Below are 20318 nucleotides of genomic sequence, written 5' to 3'. Positions count from 1 at the left end.
CTTTTGATGGCAACCTTAAAACTTTGTAACCTGTTGATCTCCGTTAACTTTACAGGTAAATCATTCAATAATTTAATACCAGAGAAAGCAAATGATTTAGAACCCTGGCCTTTGACCTTAGGTAGACAATATCCACCCTTTTGACTAAGTCTTGTACTATAATTATGAATGGAATCTTGTGAAATAAAGTGTTCAGACATGTAATCCGGAGATAGGCCATTTTTTATCTTAAAAACATGACACAACATTATCTGTTCAACTCTTTTGTGGACCGGTAACCAGTTAAGGGACTTAAAGTGGGATGGGTCAATGTGGGCTCTAGAGCCCAAGTCAAGTACAAATCTCATTATTTTGTTTTGACAAGTTTGTAACTTATTTTTTAAAGACTGTGTCAAGCTATTATACCAAACAGAGCATGCGTAATCATAGTGACACTGAATAAGAGACATAACCAGAAGTTTCTTGGTATGCTGAGTAAGAAACTCTTTCTTGCGGTAAAGAAATTTTAACCGAGAGTTGGCCTTCTTAAGAACAGACTCGGCCATGGCGCAAAATGACAGATTTTGGTCTATAGTAATCCCAAGATACTTGATAGATGAAGTTGATTCAATGGATGTACCAGAACAGGTTATATGCAGGTTAGATTGTGACCTCATGTTTTAATTGAAATTAACGGAACAAACTTTATAAAATTCGATCTTTTGTTAATGTTAATGTGAACAAACAAAACAATTTGGAAAATCTTATAAATAAAGTTTAAAGAAGTTTTCTTCTAAACACAATTAATTTCATTTTCGGAATTATTGAAATCATATTGAAAAACTAAATTTATCTATCAGATAGTATTTATAGAAAACCATTGAAAATAGATTCTTGTTAATAAAAAAGTATCTTACTTTGACTTTTCAGCGTCTTTGTTTGATTAAGATACATGGATAAATGTATGAGCATTAAATGAATTGTAACTTCTTTAGAAAACTGAATTCCTATTTTTTTCAACACGTGAAGATGCAACCAATTATAATATATTTAAAATGCCAATTTTCAATCATTGACTTTATTATATAAATTGAGAAAATGATAAGTTTATATATTCAATCCAATGTAAGATGAATACAAATTGCAAGATATTATTTTATGGAATTATATTTCATTGTAATCTAATTTTTATTTCAATGTTATTCTCAGACACTATATAATCATCATTTCTTAGAATACTGATTATGCACAAGAAAATATACTCGTGCCGATAGAAAAAATGGCCGCAATTTACAAACTGGGTCAGTTTCAGAGCGTAGAAAATTGTTTTCAAGAAATATTTTTTCACCAAAAATACTTAATTCTACAAAATTGCTATTAAATTGCCATTTTAAGCAATATTTGTTTGTTTGTCATTGGCTGTATCTATGAGTTACATAATAAATAGAAAACCACGCTATTCTATTTTGATATTTATTTCATCACAGTCGGCTGATATGGACATAGGGCCCATGCCAGCCTCGCCTGATTAAATTGATTGCAAAAGACAGTAGCATTTTGATACACTATTTAATCATATTTCTATCTTAGATATAGCGATATAGACAATAACATAATATTTTTAAGTAATAAACTAAAATAAAGATTAATAAAACATGCCTTGACCTAAAATCATTTCTCAATAATCACTGAAAAGCAAAGACCTCCCTTGCTAGAGGTCGTTACATTAAGACTAACTCCCAGCTATTGAATCACTTTTTAGAACTGTTCCAAATGTACATGTATACATGTAGAAGACATTCCAAAATGAGTTGTTTTCCTTTCACTATTTAGCTATGATTTGAAGAAAATCCATGACCTAGGTTTGAGCAAATTTAATAAAATTATTGTGAGGTTAGGTTATTTTTGAATTATATATTATTAAGCTTTTTGCTTAATAAAATTGCTGATTTCGGTATTGCGGATTTTCAACTATACTTTTGTACAAGAATATTTGATCTGTCTTAGATCTATTACAGTTTTCCACATTGATAACTCAACATTAACTTTATTCAATGAGTAAATACCATAAAGTAAGGAATATATAATAAGAATCATCTGATTCTTCAGCAAGTCTTATTTACGTTGGAATGCTTTCCCCATTTGTATAAGGTATCTTGGGACATTGTCCCTAGCATCACGAAGCTATGCCACTAGATTGCAACATTTCTTTTTCGCTGCTGTCGAATAAGTTCTTGTTATAGAAATGTCTTTGTTTTTGCGTTTCAGATGATTCTTTGTATTTTGACACTAATACTTACATGTTAAATACATACAACGCCATAAACAAAAAAAACGACGAATTAAGGGAAAATTTATGGAATTTAAGCATGTTTAAAAGGTGCTTCTCTTCTAATGCGTATGAAATCAAATATGCTAACACTTTTCACTCATTCTATATTGTGTTTTCAGAATTGTTTTGTCTGTTTCGATAAAAAAATGTCCATTGGCTATTCTAAACTTCTGGCAATGTTTGGTTATCCTGTTCTGATAACTCCATATTGTCATTCCTAAACGAGTTAAGACTTAACATTTATTTGCTAATTTAGATAATATTACTTACAATCTACTGAAGTATTGATTTTCTGTGTTTACTTATTTCAATTTACACTAAAATGGAACGCTCTGACCATTTTATTTGACATTTATATATCATAGAAGCTACACCCAGTGTTAGTTGTTTACCTCCTGAGTACTAGAAATATTTGACCACGTCACAAAAAGTATGAGTATATATTATATAAAACAAAAGCAGAAAAGATAATTGACTGGTATGTTAAATTCGGTTATGATCACTTAATGCGAATTCCAATTATGCAAAGCGTTTATCTGGTAATCTATTTTTTAAACCTTTACCACCAAATTAGACAAATAATTAAAGTAATTGATATAATGCGAAATTAAATGTCAAGATATTATAGAATTACAAAACTCATTTTAAAAAATCTCCTACATTGAATATGCAATAAGCATTAATTGTAAATAATTGCTAACTGCGAAGTAATGTCAGACATTGCCATTTAAGAATTGCCTGTTGCAGCGACGCATAGTCTCCATTCAAATCAGTCTGATTCAGATCGTGCTACTTGCAGTTAGCAGGGCAACAAATCACTCCGCGAATTCGTTCGATTTCCTCATAAATGTTTTTGGTATTTTTCTTTTAAGTGTTGTGAAATGTAATATCTATCTCCAACCAACATGGATCTGAAGTGGTTCATCATCTGCGTTTTTGTCAGCTTCTTAAATACAGGTAAGTAATTTATACTTTTGAAAGTTTTAGTCAGTTAACAAGTTGCAATATGCATAGAGATATATGGTGGATTCAGATATGAAACCTCAGAGCAATAGCCTGCTACTTAGCAACACATGTTCCAAAGTTCAGGAGGTGTCAACTGAGTTCAGCCTAAATATTGAGTACTGACTTATTTTCGATACTTTTACTTGAAATATTTCAGATAGAGCCGATACTTGGATATTTCACTGTGCTATTACATTATCTTACAGAGTCCCAATTAAATTCTGATTAAGCAGTCTTCTTTAACATAAAATTGTATTTTATTAAAATTATTAAAAGTTCAATGAATTAATTAAGCTACTTTAAGTATCACGAAAATTGCGACTATATAATAAACTTTTTAAAATGTAAATGCATTCCTATTAAAACATGTTTTTTTAAAGAGTAATCTTGCAGTCATTATTTGGTATGTTTTATCGCCATATTGAATCTCTAATAACGAGTATAAAACTGTAATTTTATATCTTGAGGTTGCGGCGTGGCCGAGTGGTTGACGCGTCCGTCTAAGGATTGCTGACCACTTGGGTTCAAACCCTGTTGGGCAGGCCGCATTTTTTTTACATTTGGAGGCAGTCTAACGACCTAAATGAACAACCTGAGTGAACTTAAATGTAAACGTTAATTTACAGCACAGAACATTTTATATATTAAACAATCATTTGGTTATTTTTTATTATTGTAAGGTATTACAGAATTTATCAGTTTGATGTACCACAAAATGTTGACATTTTGTAATCACCATATTATCTAAAAGAGAAAGCAATGTCGTAATTTCCGGAAATGTGTCCCGAAGTACGTGACGCACTTTGGGTCGGATCCGATGGTGCGTCGACCCGAAAACGATGTTTCACGGCATTAAAATCATCAGACGCATAGTTTACCCATCTCATTGAAAGAAAATCCCTTTTTTTAAATAAATACTGGACAAAAATTCATTGTAACAAAACATGCGGCAGTAAGCTAAACATGCAAACATATTAAATTTTTATGCTTAGATCTGTGGCTTTATTTTTGAAACTTTGCTTATTAAAAGTTTATATAAAAGTTTATAATTATATCTTTTTAATTACTCGCCTTAAAAAGCTACCGTCAAACTTATTTTTCAAAGCCTCTATCCAAAAGCAAATGATTTAAGAAGTATCATTTCAGAAAGATATTATTTTTTTAAATAAATACTGGACAAAAATTCAATGTAACAAAAATGCGACGGTGAGCTAAACATGCAAACATATTAAATTTTTATGCTTAGATCTATGGCTTTATTTTTGAAACTTTACTTGTTAAAAGTTTATATATCTTTTTAATTACTCGCCTTCAAAAGCTACCGTCAAACTTATTTTTTAAAGCTTCTATCCAAAAGCATAAAATTTAAGAGGTGTCATTTCAGAAAGATATTATTTAAACTTTATTTTGGCTCCTAGACTTAACAGTCTGCTTTTTTGTCATCGAGATATACTTTAATATTAAAACAAGTTCTATTTTTATTATAAATATATATAATTTTATAAATACTAGGTTATTTCAAGTATCACTAGATAAATAAGGAAAATATCAGGACCAGTGATCCGGAACGTACTGGATCACGGATCTTATCAAACAGAAGCTTATGCGAGAGCTATGTACGCATTATACTTAAATTTAAATACGATCTCGGGCGTACGGGATCTCAAATTTTCCTAATCTCAGGTTCTGCTGCAACACCTGATTAATATCTTGAAAATACATTTTCATTGTCAATAACACCAGCTACTGCGTCGATAGTGCATAATATAATTCAAAGAAGAAAAACGTGTTATTAAAATTGTGCGACTTTTTTTAAAGGATAAATGTGTTGTTTGTAGCTAAATCGTTTCTTATCGTCAAAACAAAAGAATTAAGATGGATAATGAAATTTGCCAACGATAAAATACATAAACAGAAAAGAATCTACTCGATATCTAAAATCTACCGGTCTGCTCTCTATTTCAAATCAATAAAGCTTACAATCTGTTTCCCGATCTTCTATATTTTAGAAACGAACGGCATCGATGCATTATCCATAGCTCTAGTGACGCTATTTTGCAGAAGGCTTTATAGTGAATTGATGCACTTATCTAACCAAACAAAATTGTTTTTCCTAAAGCTGAAAACCGTTTAAATTAAAACGTCAGTAATGATGGATTTACAAATTAAACCAAACTAACCACTACTTATCGTGAACTTGATTATTTTTATCATTATTATTTTATAAGCTCGAGGTGAGTGGTTTAAATTGGGATATACATATTTTTTTTGTCAAAGGCCTTATGATAAACCAAACACTGTCTACGTGAATAAGATTCGTGGTATCAGATTCCCGGTACAATTTTTTGTTAGATGTCTCTTAGCCAATGACTTATGTATAAACGAGTACTGGTACGCTATTTCCGAGTCGTGACGCTTCCTTTTTGATTTCATTTTTTTCAAATGCGCAGATCTGCACATTCATCCAAGGTAGCATTTAATCCAGCCCTTCTGAAGGTATGCATCGCACAGCTATGTTATATGTACATCATTTCTTCGCAGCCAATTTACGCTAGCTTTAAACTTCGCATATAAATAAATTTGACAGAACATTTTTATGCCCCCACAATAAAATTGCTGGAGCATATAGTGTTTCCTTTTTTCATCATTCTTGGCAACAATGGCAAAATTCAAATTAGACATATGGATATATCATAGGAAAATGCAGGTCTAGTTCGAATTTGGTCATGATATGATGACAAAGATCATGACTTTGACATAGTTATGCCTCTTCAGTTTCCCTTCATTATCCCGTTAAAAGTTGTACACATTCAATTCAAATTTGACTTAAGGATAAATTAACAAAATGCGCAGGTCAAGTTTTGATTTGATCATGGTTTGATGACTAAGCAGAGTTATGTTTCTTTAACTTTGAAAAAAAATCAGCTTGCGACTCTTACTTTTGTTGAAATGTATGCATTAGGTTGAAATCGCATGTACAAGTATTTAACCAGAAAATGCAAGTCAAGTTTTAATTTGGTGTTAGCGAAATGGTTTTTAACAGTTATACTTCTTGAACTTTGTAAAGATAAACACATTTTCAGGTTCTGCTCTAAATTCGAAGGAATGTATGAAACTTGGAAAACAAAAATCATAATTTCTAATCATTAACTTAATGTTCATTTATGCAATTTGCAAAAGGATAACACTGAATACTTTCAGGGCCTTGAACTTTGTATAAAAACGGTTTGTTTTAACAAATATAAGTTTAAAGGCATTGAGCTTAAAATGGAAAAAAATGTTGCAATTATGCAAACAAATTTGAACCTAAATATTATTATAACATTTGAAATTTTGACTGCATGCAGGGGTATTTGTGTCGTGTCGACACATTTCTACTTTTTCTTTATACGTAGGTCTACCATAGTGACCCCTTTACTCATACCGAGTATTTCTGTAGAACTGTATCACAATTAAGCATAGGGTAAATGCTATCACTCGTTGTTCCGCTGAAACGTTTACCATGACCATGTTAATTATCTTCCCTGGAAGCCAAGCCGCTGCAATTGTTGCGTAAAGTCAGATATCTGCAAATACGTTGTGGACATTTTTAATTCAGAAAATTAGATATGGCTTATTTATATTAGCAAACATCCTAACTTAAATCGATATAGTATCATATACTTAAAAATTGATATAATTATTATGTATTTGTGGGAACATTTTATCTAACAATATTGATGATCGTGATTTGGACAACAAAGAAAATACAGCCCAGACATGAACAAATATGTTACTACTGTTTTTTTCTTTCTCTAACATATGTATATCTAATATATGTATATGAATTCATACACATTGTCTCAGTAGATGGATGCCATCACTTTGTTGTTAATTCAAAAAAAAAAAGTCGGAGAAGAACTGTATAAGATTTTATATCTTTCGTTCTAATCCATTTCATCATTGTATATATTGATTGATTATATATTATGTAATGTGTATGATTATGAATAAAATATGTTTAAACTAAATAATTATGTTACTAGCAAATTTTGTAAGGCAGATTACTGTAATTGTAAAATCAATTCGTTTGGTGATTTCGGTATTAAGTATGACACAAAATGTAAAATTAATAGATTCGATTATAAAAGATGATTAGTATTTACTTCACAATTTAGTCTCACTCAGCTTATTATCATGCAAACAAAGGTAAACAAAAACATTTCGTCAATAATTGACTACAATCTTACACCGCAAAAATATTTGATACCTGAAATATCAATCAAAGAATATGCCGTAAGCAATAATAATCCATTGATTTGCACACGATCCACTTGGAATCATCAATTTCAAAACAAAAATGAACATGCAAACATGACACAATAGTTTATACGTGTTACAATAAAAGTTGATTTATTTTGTTCAAGCTGATAAAGTTAAGTCATCTCATGGATTAATAAACAGTTACAGACTCACATTATGCTTTACATAATGTTAAATAAACATTAACATTGAAGCAATAAAGGAGAGAAAAAATAATTAAAAATAAATTAAAACCCCAATTCGATTTGTTTACTGATGAAATTTGAGTTAATTATTTTCACAAAAATGTAACATTGAAAATAACTAGAAAATCGGGAATAAGCTATCTTTTATTAATCACAAAAATAAAAACAAATTCTATATTGAGGCATTTAAAGAAAACAAGTATACAAGTTTGTTTCTAGAAAAAAAAATTATTAGGTGCTAGAAAGTAAATTAAAAGCGTTACAAAAAGGGGGTACAAAACTGCAAACGTGCTTATCAGATTCAATGAGGGACAGTAGTGAATAACCTCCCCTGAGTACTCCCTATAAATAGATAGGTCCTAAGCTATTGGATTACTCGGACTTTATCGCCTATTTCTTTGTAGCAAACTGAATTAATTAGGGCTAATTATGATCATTTGTAATATTCAGATTAGATATTGCGATAAGATGTAGAATCTGTTGACATAAATTAAACATTTTTTCCTTAAGGTTTACATATTTGTTGACGCATGTGTAAATAATTGATTAAGACATATCAACCTGTCTTATATAAAACTCTACGATAAAAGCAAAGGATTTCAAATATTTGGACCTACTTACATTTTGGTTAACCTCGGTTTTTATCAAGGGAAGATAATCCACTACTGTCCCCCATTGATAGTCAGAAATAGTCTTATTTTGAAGCAAATACCTTCAACAGCTTTTGAGCATAAGGCAAATATTCTAAGTCATAAAAGGTAACCGCTTTCATGGATATCGCTCTCTCTGTTTTTTATTTGATTTCAAATTCAAAAATGAAAAGTATTTCAAGTTTAAAGCGCATATATTTGATACTATAGGAGGAGTATACTTTAGCAAATAACTCAGCCAAGTAATTCAAAGTGAAAAGTGAATCTAACTAAATAAGACTCGAGTTTGTGTATTGCCTGCAATGCCTGGTTCGCTAATGATTCGTGTGTTGCGTACAAAAAAACACATGTAGTAAATGTAATACATAAATACGAAAATATTTTAACAATGTCTACAGTGTAACCCTTATATGCTAGTATATAAATAACACATGGGTTTGTGGGTAACAGTAAAAATATCATCCCGAGTAAAATACTGTTACACGAAGCGTGGCCGAGGGTAACGGTCTTTTTACGAGGGATGATATTTTTACTGTTACTCACAAAACCCATGTGTTATTTATTTTCTTACCCCGAACAAATACTATGATCATGTGAATTTGTCAACTTAATCTAACTGTAACAAAAATAAACCAAGAGTAACAATAACTATACTGTCCTTACCTTTTAAATTTTAAGTGTACTGTACAGTAGGCCTACTTGAGATTCGTTTTTTTATTCTTTAAGCGAGTGATGATAACTACCAGTCATAAACATACAATAAGTTGTGTTTCATTTAAAAAAACAAAACACAAACCCATTTATACGGTTATGATCAGTGAAATCTGATCCTTCTGTATCCAGAATATTCTTCGCATGGTTTTTGACCTATGTGTTTTCAAAATAACGATGATATCCTATGTCTGTCCATCATATCTGTAATGTTTCACTGATTGAAATTGTTAAATAATCCTTTACTCGTCTGAATGTTCCAGTTTGACACATAATTATTCGCATTGCAACTATTTCCTGTGAAAACAGATGTTTATTTTTGAACTATTCAACAAAAACATATTTAATTTGCGAAAAGCACTCCAGGGTGCAAGCAACTAAATTGTATGGGTGTTCATAGTAACTCTAGTGGTGCGCTATTGCGGTAGAATTCGAAGAAAAACAATGAATCGAGAAAAAATTGTGGCCATTTTAATTTATTTTATTTAGAAAATAGAAAACGTGACCCGATTTTATACTGTTAAAAATTACTGTTACCCTTGTAACATTCCTTAGTCACGTGGTACACTTGCATTAACAGTAAAAATAACTCCCTGAGGCCTATGGGAAATTAACATTACGAAAAAATGTGAGGGGTAATAATATTATACTTTTTTCAGACAAATACAAGCTTTCATCATTTCGGTTTCAGTTAAATCACAATATCATCAGCATATTGAACAAAATATAATCATTTTAATATGAAATGCTACCTCAATGTATTTTAAGTATATTGAGAATTAAAAAAAGCGAAATACATTCTCCTCGACGTACACCCAACATGCATGAAAAATCTATGTTAACTGTATTTAAATACTTGTATGTAACTCCGGATTTTACAAATAACATCTAATATTTTCCTCTCGAGAATAACTTAAGTTATCAATACCATATTATATCATCAAATGTCTTGGTAAAATATATAAAAATTACACAAAGTTTTTGTTATTGATTAATTAATCCATGTAGAATAAAGACTATATACTGGCATTACACAAAGAATATGAAGGTATGATAACTTTATAATATGCTTACCCATGTATAAACTGCACACTATGAAATCAATCTCAAAGTCAGTCAAGTTATTTAGGAAATAGATATCAAATCTGAGTGCATTGTTATAGAATAATGCACGGTTTGAGTTTAAATGCGTAGTAATATAATCACGAAGGCCGATATGCATGAGTGATTAATTACAAAGCATTTGAACGAAAAACGTGCATTGAAATAGCGTTTTGGTGTGATTGTTTCTGCACATGCTGTATGCCGCTACATTGTGACGTCACGTAATCAACACTTTAAACGTCTGTAAAACGTTAACGACTGAATTAAAAATATTGATGTTCGGATTCATTTTCTTAGTTAGACCATTTTCTTTCATTTAAGATAGTTTTCACAACAAAATTCGACAAAAAAAATTGTTGTTTTTCTTATTTATTAGATTCTTCAAACAAAATGGCGCCCTCAATGTGTCGGTTTAAAAATTCAGGGGGAGATAATAAGAACGGCAAGCGCATTGTTGTAAAAAAATGCACGCGTCGGGACTTTTTATATAGAAAAACAATTGCACTGTGGGAATATTTTTTTGTTAATAAGTAAATATAAAGTGAAGCAATTTAACACCTTGTTAACTAACATAAAATTTAACATAGCTCTGAATAACTCAATTTTTGGCATTTTGTTAGCTAACGAAAATATTAAAATTTAACAATAATTATGTTAATTTGTCGTTAAAGTTAATAAAAAATTTGAACAACTGGGCCATTATTAAACGTTCCCATATTTTTCCCGAATCCTGCCCGTGCTTCAATTTAATGATTACTGTCTTCGGCACAAAAATTGAATCGGTTATTGAAATCTTTATTTAATATATTGTCTATAGTTGCAAAGTAATTGGTCTCTCATTTCCAAGTTCACATGTATCACCTTTTTTGTGTATATGAATGATGTATTCTACTGTCAAATATTTTTTTGAAATATATATTTAAGGAAAGCCAGGAAAAATCTACTTTAAGAATAAAACACAATCACTTAAACCTAAGTCTGGATCTGCCTCTTTTTAAATTGTAACTCATTACAAATTTTTAAAACATTAGCAGAAGATTTTTTCCACGTTTAATTCTTAAAACATAACTTAAAGTTCATTATTAAAATATCTTAATATTCACCTGCCCCAGGGATCACATAGATAGATAAACTTATTTTCATATATATGTATATTTATGTACAGTTACAAACATCATATCTAACTTATGTTGCACGTATCATTACAAAGAAGAACCCGGCATTTATTCCAAAAAACCTATTATTGATATTAAAAAATGTCTTGCAGGTCTGGCACAGTTTATATGTGCACATATTTATATAGTAAACATGTTTTAAAATTCTTTTCCTCCAACTTACAACATACAGAGCATAGCTTTCAAGATTTAACATTAATATAATCAGTTTTGTAATGGATGTTTGTTTGAGTAGTGATGTTAAAAATGTAAATATGATGTTGTTAATGCAAAGGGAGGTAATAAAGAGAAATTTATTTGTAAACAAAGCATTTTGATTTTTGATTATATTTTTTAGGCATACTGATTTGTGCTTTTAAACTTATGGAATAATATTATTTGATATATGTTTTTTTGAATTCTTATCTTTTAAAAACCAACATAATTCTTGTTTTCAATCGGTGTATATACTCCGTGACAATTGCATGGAAATAAATAATCGCCACTCTGTGCATCAAAGTTAGATTTTTATGGACATGTCTAGTGACATAGTGACATGTCTGTGGCGAAAGCTGAGGCATATACAATTATTACTAAATGTTTATGTGACAATAGCATAGCTCTTTCGCATGTTTCATTATAGATCTTAAAATTGATAATAATTACTTAAATAAAACATGTTTCGGACAAATGATATAAATGGGTATCCTCTCTGTTTCAAAATTATTTTTGATTACTTTAAATGTTATTTGATTTAACAAGTATCACGTTGAAGGTTCCATGATAACACCGTATGGACACATCTATGGAATCCAAAATTTCACTATTTTCATGTTTAAATGAAGCCTGTGCTAGGGGACGTGGACGGTAATTTACACTTACCAGTATCCATGAAAAGTTCAATCAAACAGAGCCTGCAACATTTTCAATTTTGTGGTTTTGGACATTCTTTTCTTGGGAAAGTTAAGGTCCATCCCAGATATACCAAAGCTACTGCTATTTGTTGGCTTTTCCTATCAGCAGCATTTTTTATGCCTGTGGAATTCTGGTTCATTACAAAAATCTGGGTTATGCCAAAGAAAATACTCATTAAGCCGAAGATGCTACAGTTTAGACATCTTCATCAGCAAAAAACAAAGGTTTTTCGCTCTTTTTTTTTGCGTGTGCTTGCTTGTCCTAATTTTTCGTGTACATTTTACAAGGATTTCCGAAAATAAATATGTTTCTCTGTATTTATTATTAGACACACATAGTAATACAAAATGCATGTACATGTAATTCAGTAAATACGGAAACGTTTTATAATTATCAGTATACAAAGTAAATATCAATTCTATTCTTGTTCTTTTAGTATCTTGTCAACATAAGTTTATGTACAAACCAACCGACTTTCCATATTCAAGATGCACGTATCATTATCCGGACCGCATAACGTGTGAAAACCTTAATATCACTAAAGGTAGTTTATATTTCTCTGATTTAATTTATCATTCTTATAAATATCGAATTATTAAAAATAAAATCCCTCACACTATGAAGATTTCTCATATTTCATTTGTAAGCGGATTGTGAAGAGAAAAAATTAACCCATTTTGTATTTCAAAGAGACGTGTATATTTTAGATTTGAATATTCAACTAGTAAAATTTAAGAGCTTATAATGATTTTTTATTTAAAATCTAAAGCTTTTGCCCTGTATGGGCAGTTATCGGTTAATCATAATTTGCCATTACTTTTTTTTGTTCAAAGAACGACGAGAAAAAAAGAGTGTATGGCCACCAGGGCCATATGCAATACCAATGTCCAAGTATGGCTGTCCCGAGTCGCAGTCTCGCGGATGGTTTAAAAGTTTATTGAAGGTCAACATGATTGCAATAAACAGCAGTTCTGACAGTTATTCTACAGATTACAATAGGGAATCGGAACGGAATTCTTTATTCGTAGACGATGACTTTTTCAAACCACCATTCAAGACAGAGGATGTGAAGCTGTATTTTTGCGTAAAATTCCGAAACGAAACTAAACTTGATCAAGGACAATGGATTCCAGGAAACTACAGCGTTTATAAGATTGGACAATCGTGTCCTTTAGGTATCTCTTTGTAAATTGTTTGCTACTTGAATGAAATTGTTTGCTACTTGAATGAACTTTTGTGACGCCGTTTGATAGAATTTCATGTTATTTGATCTTTCATTAATAGACTCGATCAAAAAAAATGTCTCTCTGTCATTTTCGAAAGTATTTGCTTTTATCATTATCTCATGATCTACCCTTAATATAATATTTGTTAAAACAAGCCCAATTTTACCAATGCGTTTATATTGTTTTTGATATTCGAAAATTGAGATAAAATTTTAATATTTCTAGAATTCGAAGAGTCAAGCCGAACACTTCCCATCACTGACTTTGTGTCGTATGGTATTGTTCCTAATATTGAAGCGTCAAGAGAAGGTATATGTGTGTGTTGTTAACATATATAATTTTATACTTTTATTTATCCTGATGGCATTGATTCGTGTAGCATAATATTCAACAACATGAAACTTTGAAATTTGAAGGCAATTAGGTTTCTTGACGTTGCATTTCCAGTTGATCCTTGCTAGATATGATTAAATCAAATTTGCAAATATTTATTGCTTTGTTGCAATTAAATTAAGTCAGTTGTGTTGGTAAAATGTCCGAAGTAAGATAGTTTTAAATTCTATTTAAGGACAATCCAAAGGGTTCATCAACATTTCAATGTGTAAAAGAGTAAACCGTAGAGACATAGGAAACACTCTAACAAACGTCACATTCAGTATGTTTGAAACTGATTTCATTCTTGAAAAGGCAAGTTTCGATTTTCTTTTTTATCCTTAATATGTAATAAAAAATAACCTTATTTGTAAAAAAAAAAGATATAAGAAAATGCCGTATTTTAAAAAATGATTTCAGAACATATAGATTTACTTTTATTTCTTGAAGTTTAACAATAGATAGACTGGTGTACAAGTACTTTCTATGTTTACATGATACATCATTTTCTATAAAATACATGCGTTGTTGACTTTAATAGTTTTATAATATGACTTATTCATGTAAAGTGTTACCGTTTTAAAAAAAACATACCTGCTATGAATAGATTATTTCCCTTGATAAAAACAGGATCCAGATACAAATTGCCTCAAATTCAACGATTCATCTGTATCCGAAGGAGCAACGCACTGTTTTTATTACTCACAAGGTATGTTTATATTAGCATGCCTTGTTACTTGTGAAAAACAAAACAAAAAAAACAACAACAACATATCTTCGGTTTTTAAAACATACATTAATTCAATCCCGAACAATAATCTTCAGACTTTTAGTCATACGAACTGTAGGTATTTAAACTATATTGTCCAAATGTTACATACAAATTAGAAGGTTCTTCCATTCACTCTGATAACGTTCTAAGTTGCTGGATTGCTTTGAAAATCACGTATCAACATATAATTATACTCTAAATCTTATATTAAAGATATACTATGCTCAAATTTGATATCTGAAAAATATTGATAATTGCTACACAGTCTCTTTACATGTTTTGACTTCACACAATGCAGATGTATGTTATGTTTGGAACCCTACACACTATAGGTTGTCACAATATGAATATATAGCGTCATGAAAAATGCTGCCAGTTATCTTTTAAGAAAAGACCAACATTGCTTGACCTGTAATAGGGAAAGTAGATTACCATTGATACTTTATTTGTTCTCTTTTTCAAATTAGACATATTCAATAAGAATTTCATAGATTTCAATAAATTTCTGTGATAATTTTACCCAAGGATGAGCATAGTTAACATGTATCTTTAACCCCACTCCAAATGCATTTTTACAATTGATCACTGATAACCAATACCCTCCTATTAATACAGATAATCTTCATACAGGGGAAATTTAAAAAAACTCTACCAGTGTTATAAAAATCACTCTAAAATAAGCTTGCTTTTAACAATAAATGACCAATTTAAAGTTTTTTTAATTGAATTTTCTTTCTCATGGCGTAATTAAGATGATAGTGTGATGAATATTTATAGAGATACAAAACTGTAAACTCAACAGTTTAAAAATTTACATCAACTTAGCTGCTTATCAGATGCTTTTAAAGTAAATTCTTCTTTATCTGTTTTAATTTTATATAAATATTTATCACAAATAAAATAAAATAATGTAAGTTTTGTTAATTTCATATATGGTAAACATGTAGCCAAATTGAATTTAAACTGACAAGAAACTTTTGATCAGTCAAGAGTTAAAACTGAAGTGCAATAATATTACTTTTTGTAAGAAATGATAAAAAAATCTAAGACAAAACAGCTTAAGATCGTTTCATGTTATTACACTGATTATTATGTACAATATGATAAAACAATGCCACCAATCATCCTTAACTGGCTTGTTTTGACAGCTGTGCAACACTGAATAAAAGGTATGCCACACTGTTGACCCCTCAGCTACTGTGTATAAATCCACAGGGTGTCAGTCTATACATTTTTGTCAACATAATCAGTATACATACTCGTGTGTAGTCTGATGCTGAAAATTATTATGCAATTGGAGTATGCAAAGCAAAATTAATCTAAGTTTGCGGAAAAATACTGGTCCATCTACTCAAACTCTAAAGGCAATATTACCTGTAATTATCAAGTGATTTAAATCCTTTTGACTGAAAATATTCTAACATAAATTATTTTTTTTCAAAAAAGAAAAAGAATTATACTTTGTTTAAAGCTTTCATAAATGATAAAATGTAATTCCTTGTGGCTGTAGTTTATTGGCAGATACCATGTTCACTTAACTGAGTATAAATAAGTATGGATATGATAAGTGGGTTGAAGTGAGTTTCTATGGATATGGGATAAGTGAGTTGAATTAAGTATCCATAGGGATGGGATAAGTGAGTTGAAATAAGTATCTATGAACCTGGGATAAGTGAGGTGAAATGAGTTTCTATGAAGATGGGATAGTTGAGTTGAAATGAGTTTCTATGGAGAAGGGTAAGTGAGTTGAAATGAGTTTCTATGTATATTGAAAAAGTGAGTTCGAGTTGAAATGAGTATCCATGGAGTTGGGATCAGTGAGTTGAAATAAGTGTTCATGGAAATGGGGTAAGTGAGTTAAAATGAGTTTCTATGAATATGAGATAAGTAAGTTGAAATGAGTATCCATAGGGATGGGATTAGTGAGTTGAAATGAGTATCTATGAAGATAGGTTAAGTGAGCTGAAATGAGTTTCTATGGAGATGGGATAAGTGAGTTGAAATGAGTTTCTATGGAGATGGAATAAGTGAGTTGAAAATAATATGGAGATGGGATAAGTGAGTCGAAATGAGTTTCTATGGAGATTGGATAAGTTAGCTAAAATGAGTTTCTAGAATGGGATAAGTGAGTTGAAATTATTATCCATAGGGATGGGATAAGTGAGTTGAAATGAGTATCTTTGAAGATAAGTTAAGTGAGTTAAACCAATTTCTATGGAGATGGGATAAGTGAGTTGAAATGAGTATCTATGGAGATTGGATAAGTGAATTAGAATGAGTATTGATAGAGTAAAGGGTTTCTACTGTACTTTTATGTAAACTTATCTTATTCTTAATACATGTCATCAGAAATAGCATTATCTCTTAGAAGTCATGTCCTTGGTAATCAAACCGTAACCAATATTAGAATTATAACCTTAAAACTGAGACAAGCTAACAAACGAAAGAACAATATCTCTTTAGGCATTCATTTTGTTATATGTTGTGCATTATTTGTGAAAAGCGTTCATATTTGAGTTTAAAGGGAAACGAAAATTTGACACCTTTGTTATTAATGATAACAGATGCCTTTAAATCAGTCTTATTATATGTTTAACTAATAAGTAAAGGTATATTTAATTCAACGAAGAATGTTTTGTATAAACACTGTGCTTGGTTGCACTTCCAGCTATTGATTTGGCTTAACGAACGTAAAAGTAATTACAGCTCATCTACATCATGAGAACAATATACATTGTCTTACAAAAATTAATAAAAGCAGTTTTGACGAAGCTTTCTCAAAATCACGTATTTGTACTTTATATTTTTTAGTTTTCGTCATGTTTCTTGAATGTTCAGATAATTTAATAGTAATCTCTTCATTCGATGAAGGCATAGTTCATGATGAATGTTCAAACATTTTGTTTCTAATTATTTTCAGTCGAAAACATTGATCATGGAACAGAAATAGGTAACTCTCAATTACAGCATAATATAATATCATTCATAAAACATCTTGGACATACATTACAAAATGACCTCTACAATCAAAGTATAAAGCACCATCATTAAGTTCTTAGGTAATAGCTATAGTCAGATTACTTTAAGATCATCAAAGATGATGCAATAACAGTAAGTTTTATTCTTTCATTAATTTCATTTCATACTGTCTTATAATTATAGTCATTATAACGATGAATGACAAAACATTAACCAAACTTAATATTTACTGCAGTTAGAATAAGAAGGTTTCGACGATGTTTATTGTGTGAAAAGTAATGAAAATCCGCTTTAAATGAATTATTCTTACTGACGAAAATTGCACGATTTTGTGTTTAAAATGCGTATATATAAGTATATGCATTTGCATAATTATATAATTATTTTATATATGCCATATTTAAAAATCGTATGTTTGTAAATTTCAGATTTGATTCTAAATCAATATTTTCTCACAATATTTCATAAAGGTAGGATTTAACATTGTATCTTGAACTACGCACATTTGTAAAAGATATCTTACATATTAAAAAAGAATTTAGAATAAAATTGTTATACAATTTTTATTATTATCCTAATGTTTTTATGTATTTGGAAATAATACGGTATCCATTCTATGTAAAGTTTGTGGGGATTCTTTGCCAAATGATAAACAATAACTGAATGCAAAGTCTAGTATAATATACGATGTATTGTTGTATTTCAGACGTTGATTTGGAATGGCATTTTCTTGACTGTCAGCGTTCATTTGAAGTAGTTAAGATTTACATCAATCACAATTTGGTAAGTATGCAAGAACAAAAGAAATTCCTTACCAAACGTACAAAGTTTTTGTCATTTGTGTGATCACCTGTACTGTATAACGAGGTCCGAAATAAAATCCTATTGATTATATTGATAATGGTCCTCTGCTATAAAATGAGCATAAGATATTTTCAAATATTTGGTTGAATATGTGCTAGTGCTTTGTTTTTCCATATATTTTTGCTAATTAAAGTATCTTTATCCTTTAGCCATATCTTAAATGTTCTTTAGTTGCAACGGACAATTTGATATTTAAGACGGATATACATTTAATCACATCATAATTGACATTTGGTGTGTTTTAATATACTGATAAAATATTTACACTTAAATTGAGGTCTTTTAAAGATACTTTTAACAAAGTATACGCCTTTTAAAAACATTTATTAAAAAGCTATATTTACAAAAGAAACTTTCAAAAATATCTTGTCCCGAGATGTCTGCAATTTTTTGGGAATAACTATGATTTAGTTGATCATTTGTAACAATATGTAAAAAATGGTTTTATTCAACGTAGACGTTTTTCTTTTAAATATTCTATTCTGGTATCTTTTGATAACATTTGCTATTTTGTTCTTAACATAATGAGCCGCATCACGACAAAACCAACATAGTGCGTTTGCGACCAGCATGAAACCAGACCAGCCTGCGCATCTGCGCAGTCTGATCAGGATCCATGCTGTTCGCTTACAAACCCTTTAACAAGTAGAGAAACTGATAGAGAACAGCATGGATCCTGATCAGACTGCGCGGATCCATGCTGGTCACAAACGCACTATGTTGGTTTTGTCGTGACGCGGCTCAAATGTTTTCTTTTAGAAATATTTAGTAAAGTGTTTTGTCAATGATTTGCCATGGAATTTAGAAGGATCGACTATCTGCAACATACAATCTACAGATGATAATACAATGAATTTAAGGTAGTGCCTTTTTTTCCTGTATTTATGGCATCAACGCATGAATTAATCAACTGTTATATTATTGGTAAGACATGACTTAGCGTATGAATGTAAACGCAATATGACAAATTTCGTAGGTTTTTCACTCATTGTGCTATATTATATGTTACTATATATATGTATGTATTGTTGGTGCATGCGCGCGTTCTCGTGAGTTTTAAAAGATATGGAATAAGTGAGTTTGAGTTGAAATGAGTATCTATGGAGTTGGGATAAGTGAGTTGAAATAAGTGGGTTATTTTTTTAATATTTGTGCTCCAAATTCTCAGGCACGTGACCCTAAAAGCACATGAGCTAGTGTCAACAAATTTTACAGAAATGTTGATCAGCATATGAAGTTGAGTACTTGTCGTTTTTTGTGTGGATTAATTCACTTAACCTAGTCAAAATATGCAATATTAAACTTGTTTCTTGCGTAATTAATTTGACCTAGAGCCATGAAACTTTAAAGAAATTGTTGCTTTCATTTTCTTTTGAGCATACATTAGTACATAAAACTAAGATATGAAGATTGGATATTTCAAGGTAACAACACTGGAAAAAATGAAATTCGTTTTATGTGCCAACCATTTAGGAGTAATGGGAGTCATGTCGAATTTACTTTGTCTGTCCATCTGTATAATGACTTTTGTGGTCAGTAGACTGACGATACAGTGGAATGTGTGGGCATCCGTGTTGTATATACAGGCGCATATTATTTTCAAACATGTCATAGAAGTTTGATTTTGCTGGCACTCTGCAAATATATAAATTTTCTACCATTTAAAACACAAATTATGTAGAAAGGCAATAGCAATAAAAAAACAAAGAAAAACAGGGTCAAGGTGGACTCGAACCTCACATCTTATGTGTGTTTACCCATGTGTGTT

General features: G+C 30.4%; 1 protein-coding gene across 1 annotated transcript; it reads left to right on the top strand.

Moving 5' to 3' along the window:
- Positions 1-3057: 3057 nt before the first annotated feature.
- LOC132729959 (uncharacterized) lies at positions 3058-18167 on the top strand. The gene is made up of 8 exons (XM_060715798.1): positions 3058-3268; positions 12774-12881; positions 13171-13512; positions 13789-13872; positions 14132-14250; positions 14566-14644; positions 17628-17657; positions 18115-18167. Exons 1-8 carry the CDS (start codon positions 3217-3219, stop codon positions 18165-18167), a joined length of 867 nt encoding a protein of 288 aa, XP_060571781.1. The 5' UTR covers positions 3058-3216.
- The last annotated feature ends 2151 nt before the right edge of the window (positions 18168-20318 follow it).

This window comes from Ruditapes philippinarum, unplaced genomic scaffold (assembly GCF_026571515.1).
Source record: "Ruditapes philippinarum isolate M1 unplaced genomic scaffold, ASM2657151v2 ctg8463_1_1_1_1, whole genome shotgun sequence".
In the NCBI taxonomy this organism is placed as follows: Eukaryota; Metazoa; Mollusca; class Bivalvia; order Venerida; family Veneridae; genus Ruditapes; species Ruditapes philippinarum.
Note: the sequence above shows the minus strand (reverse complement) of the source record. Positions and strands in the feature narration are given on the sequence as shown.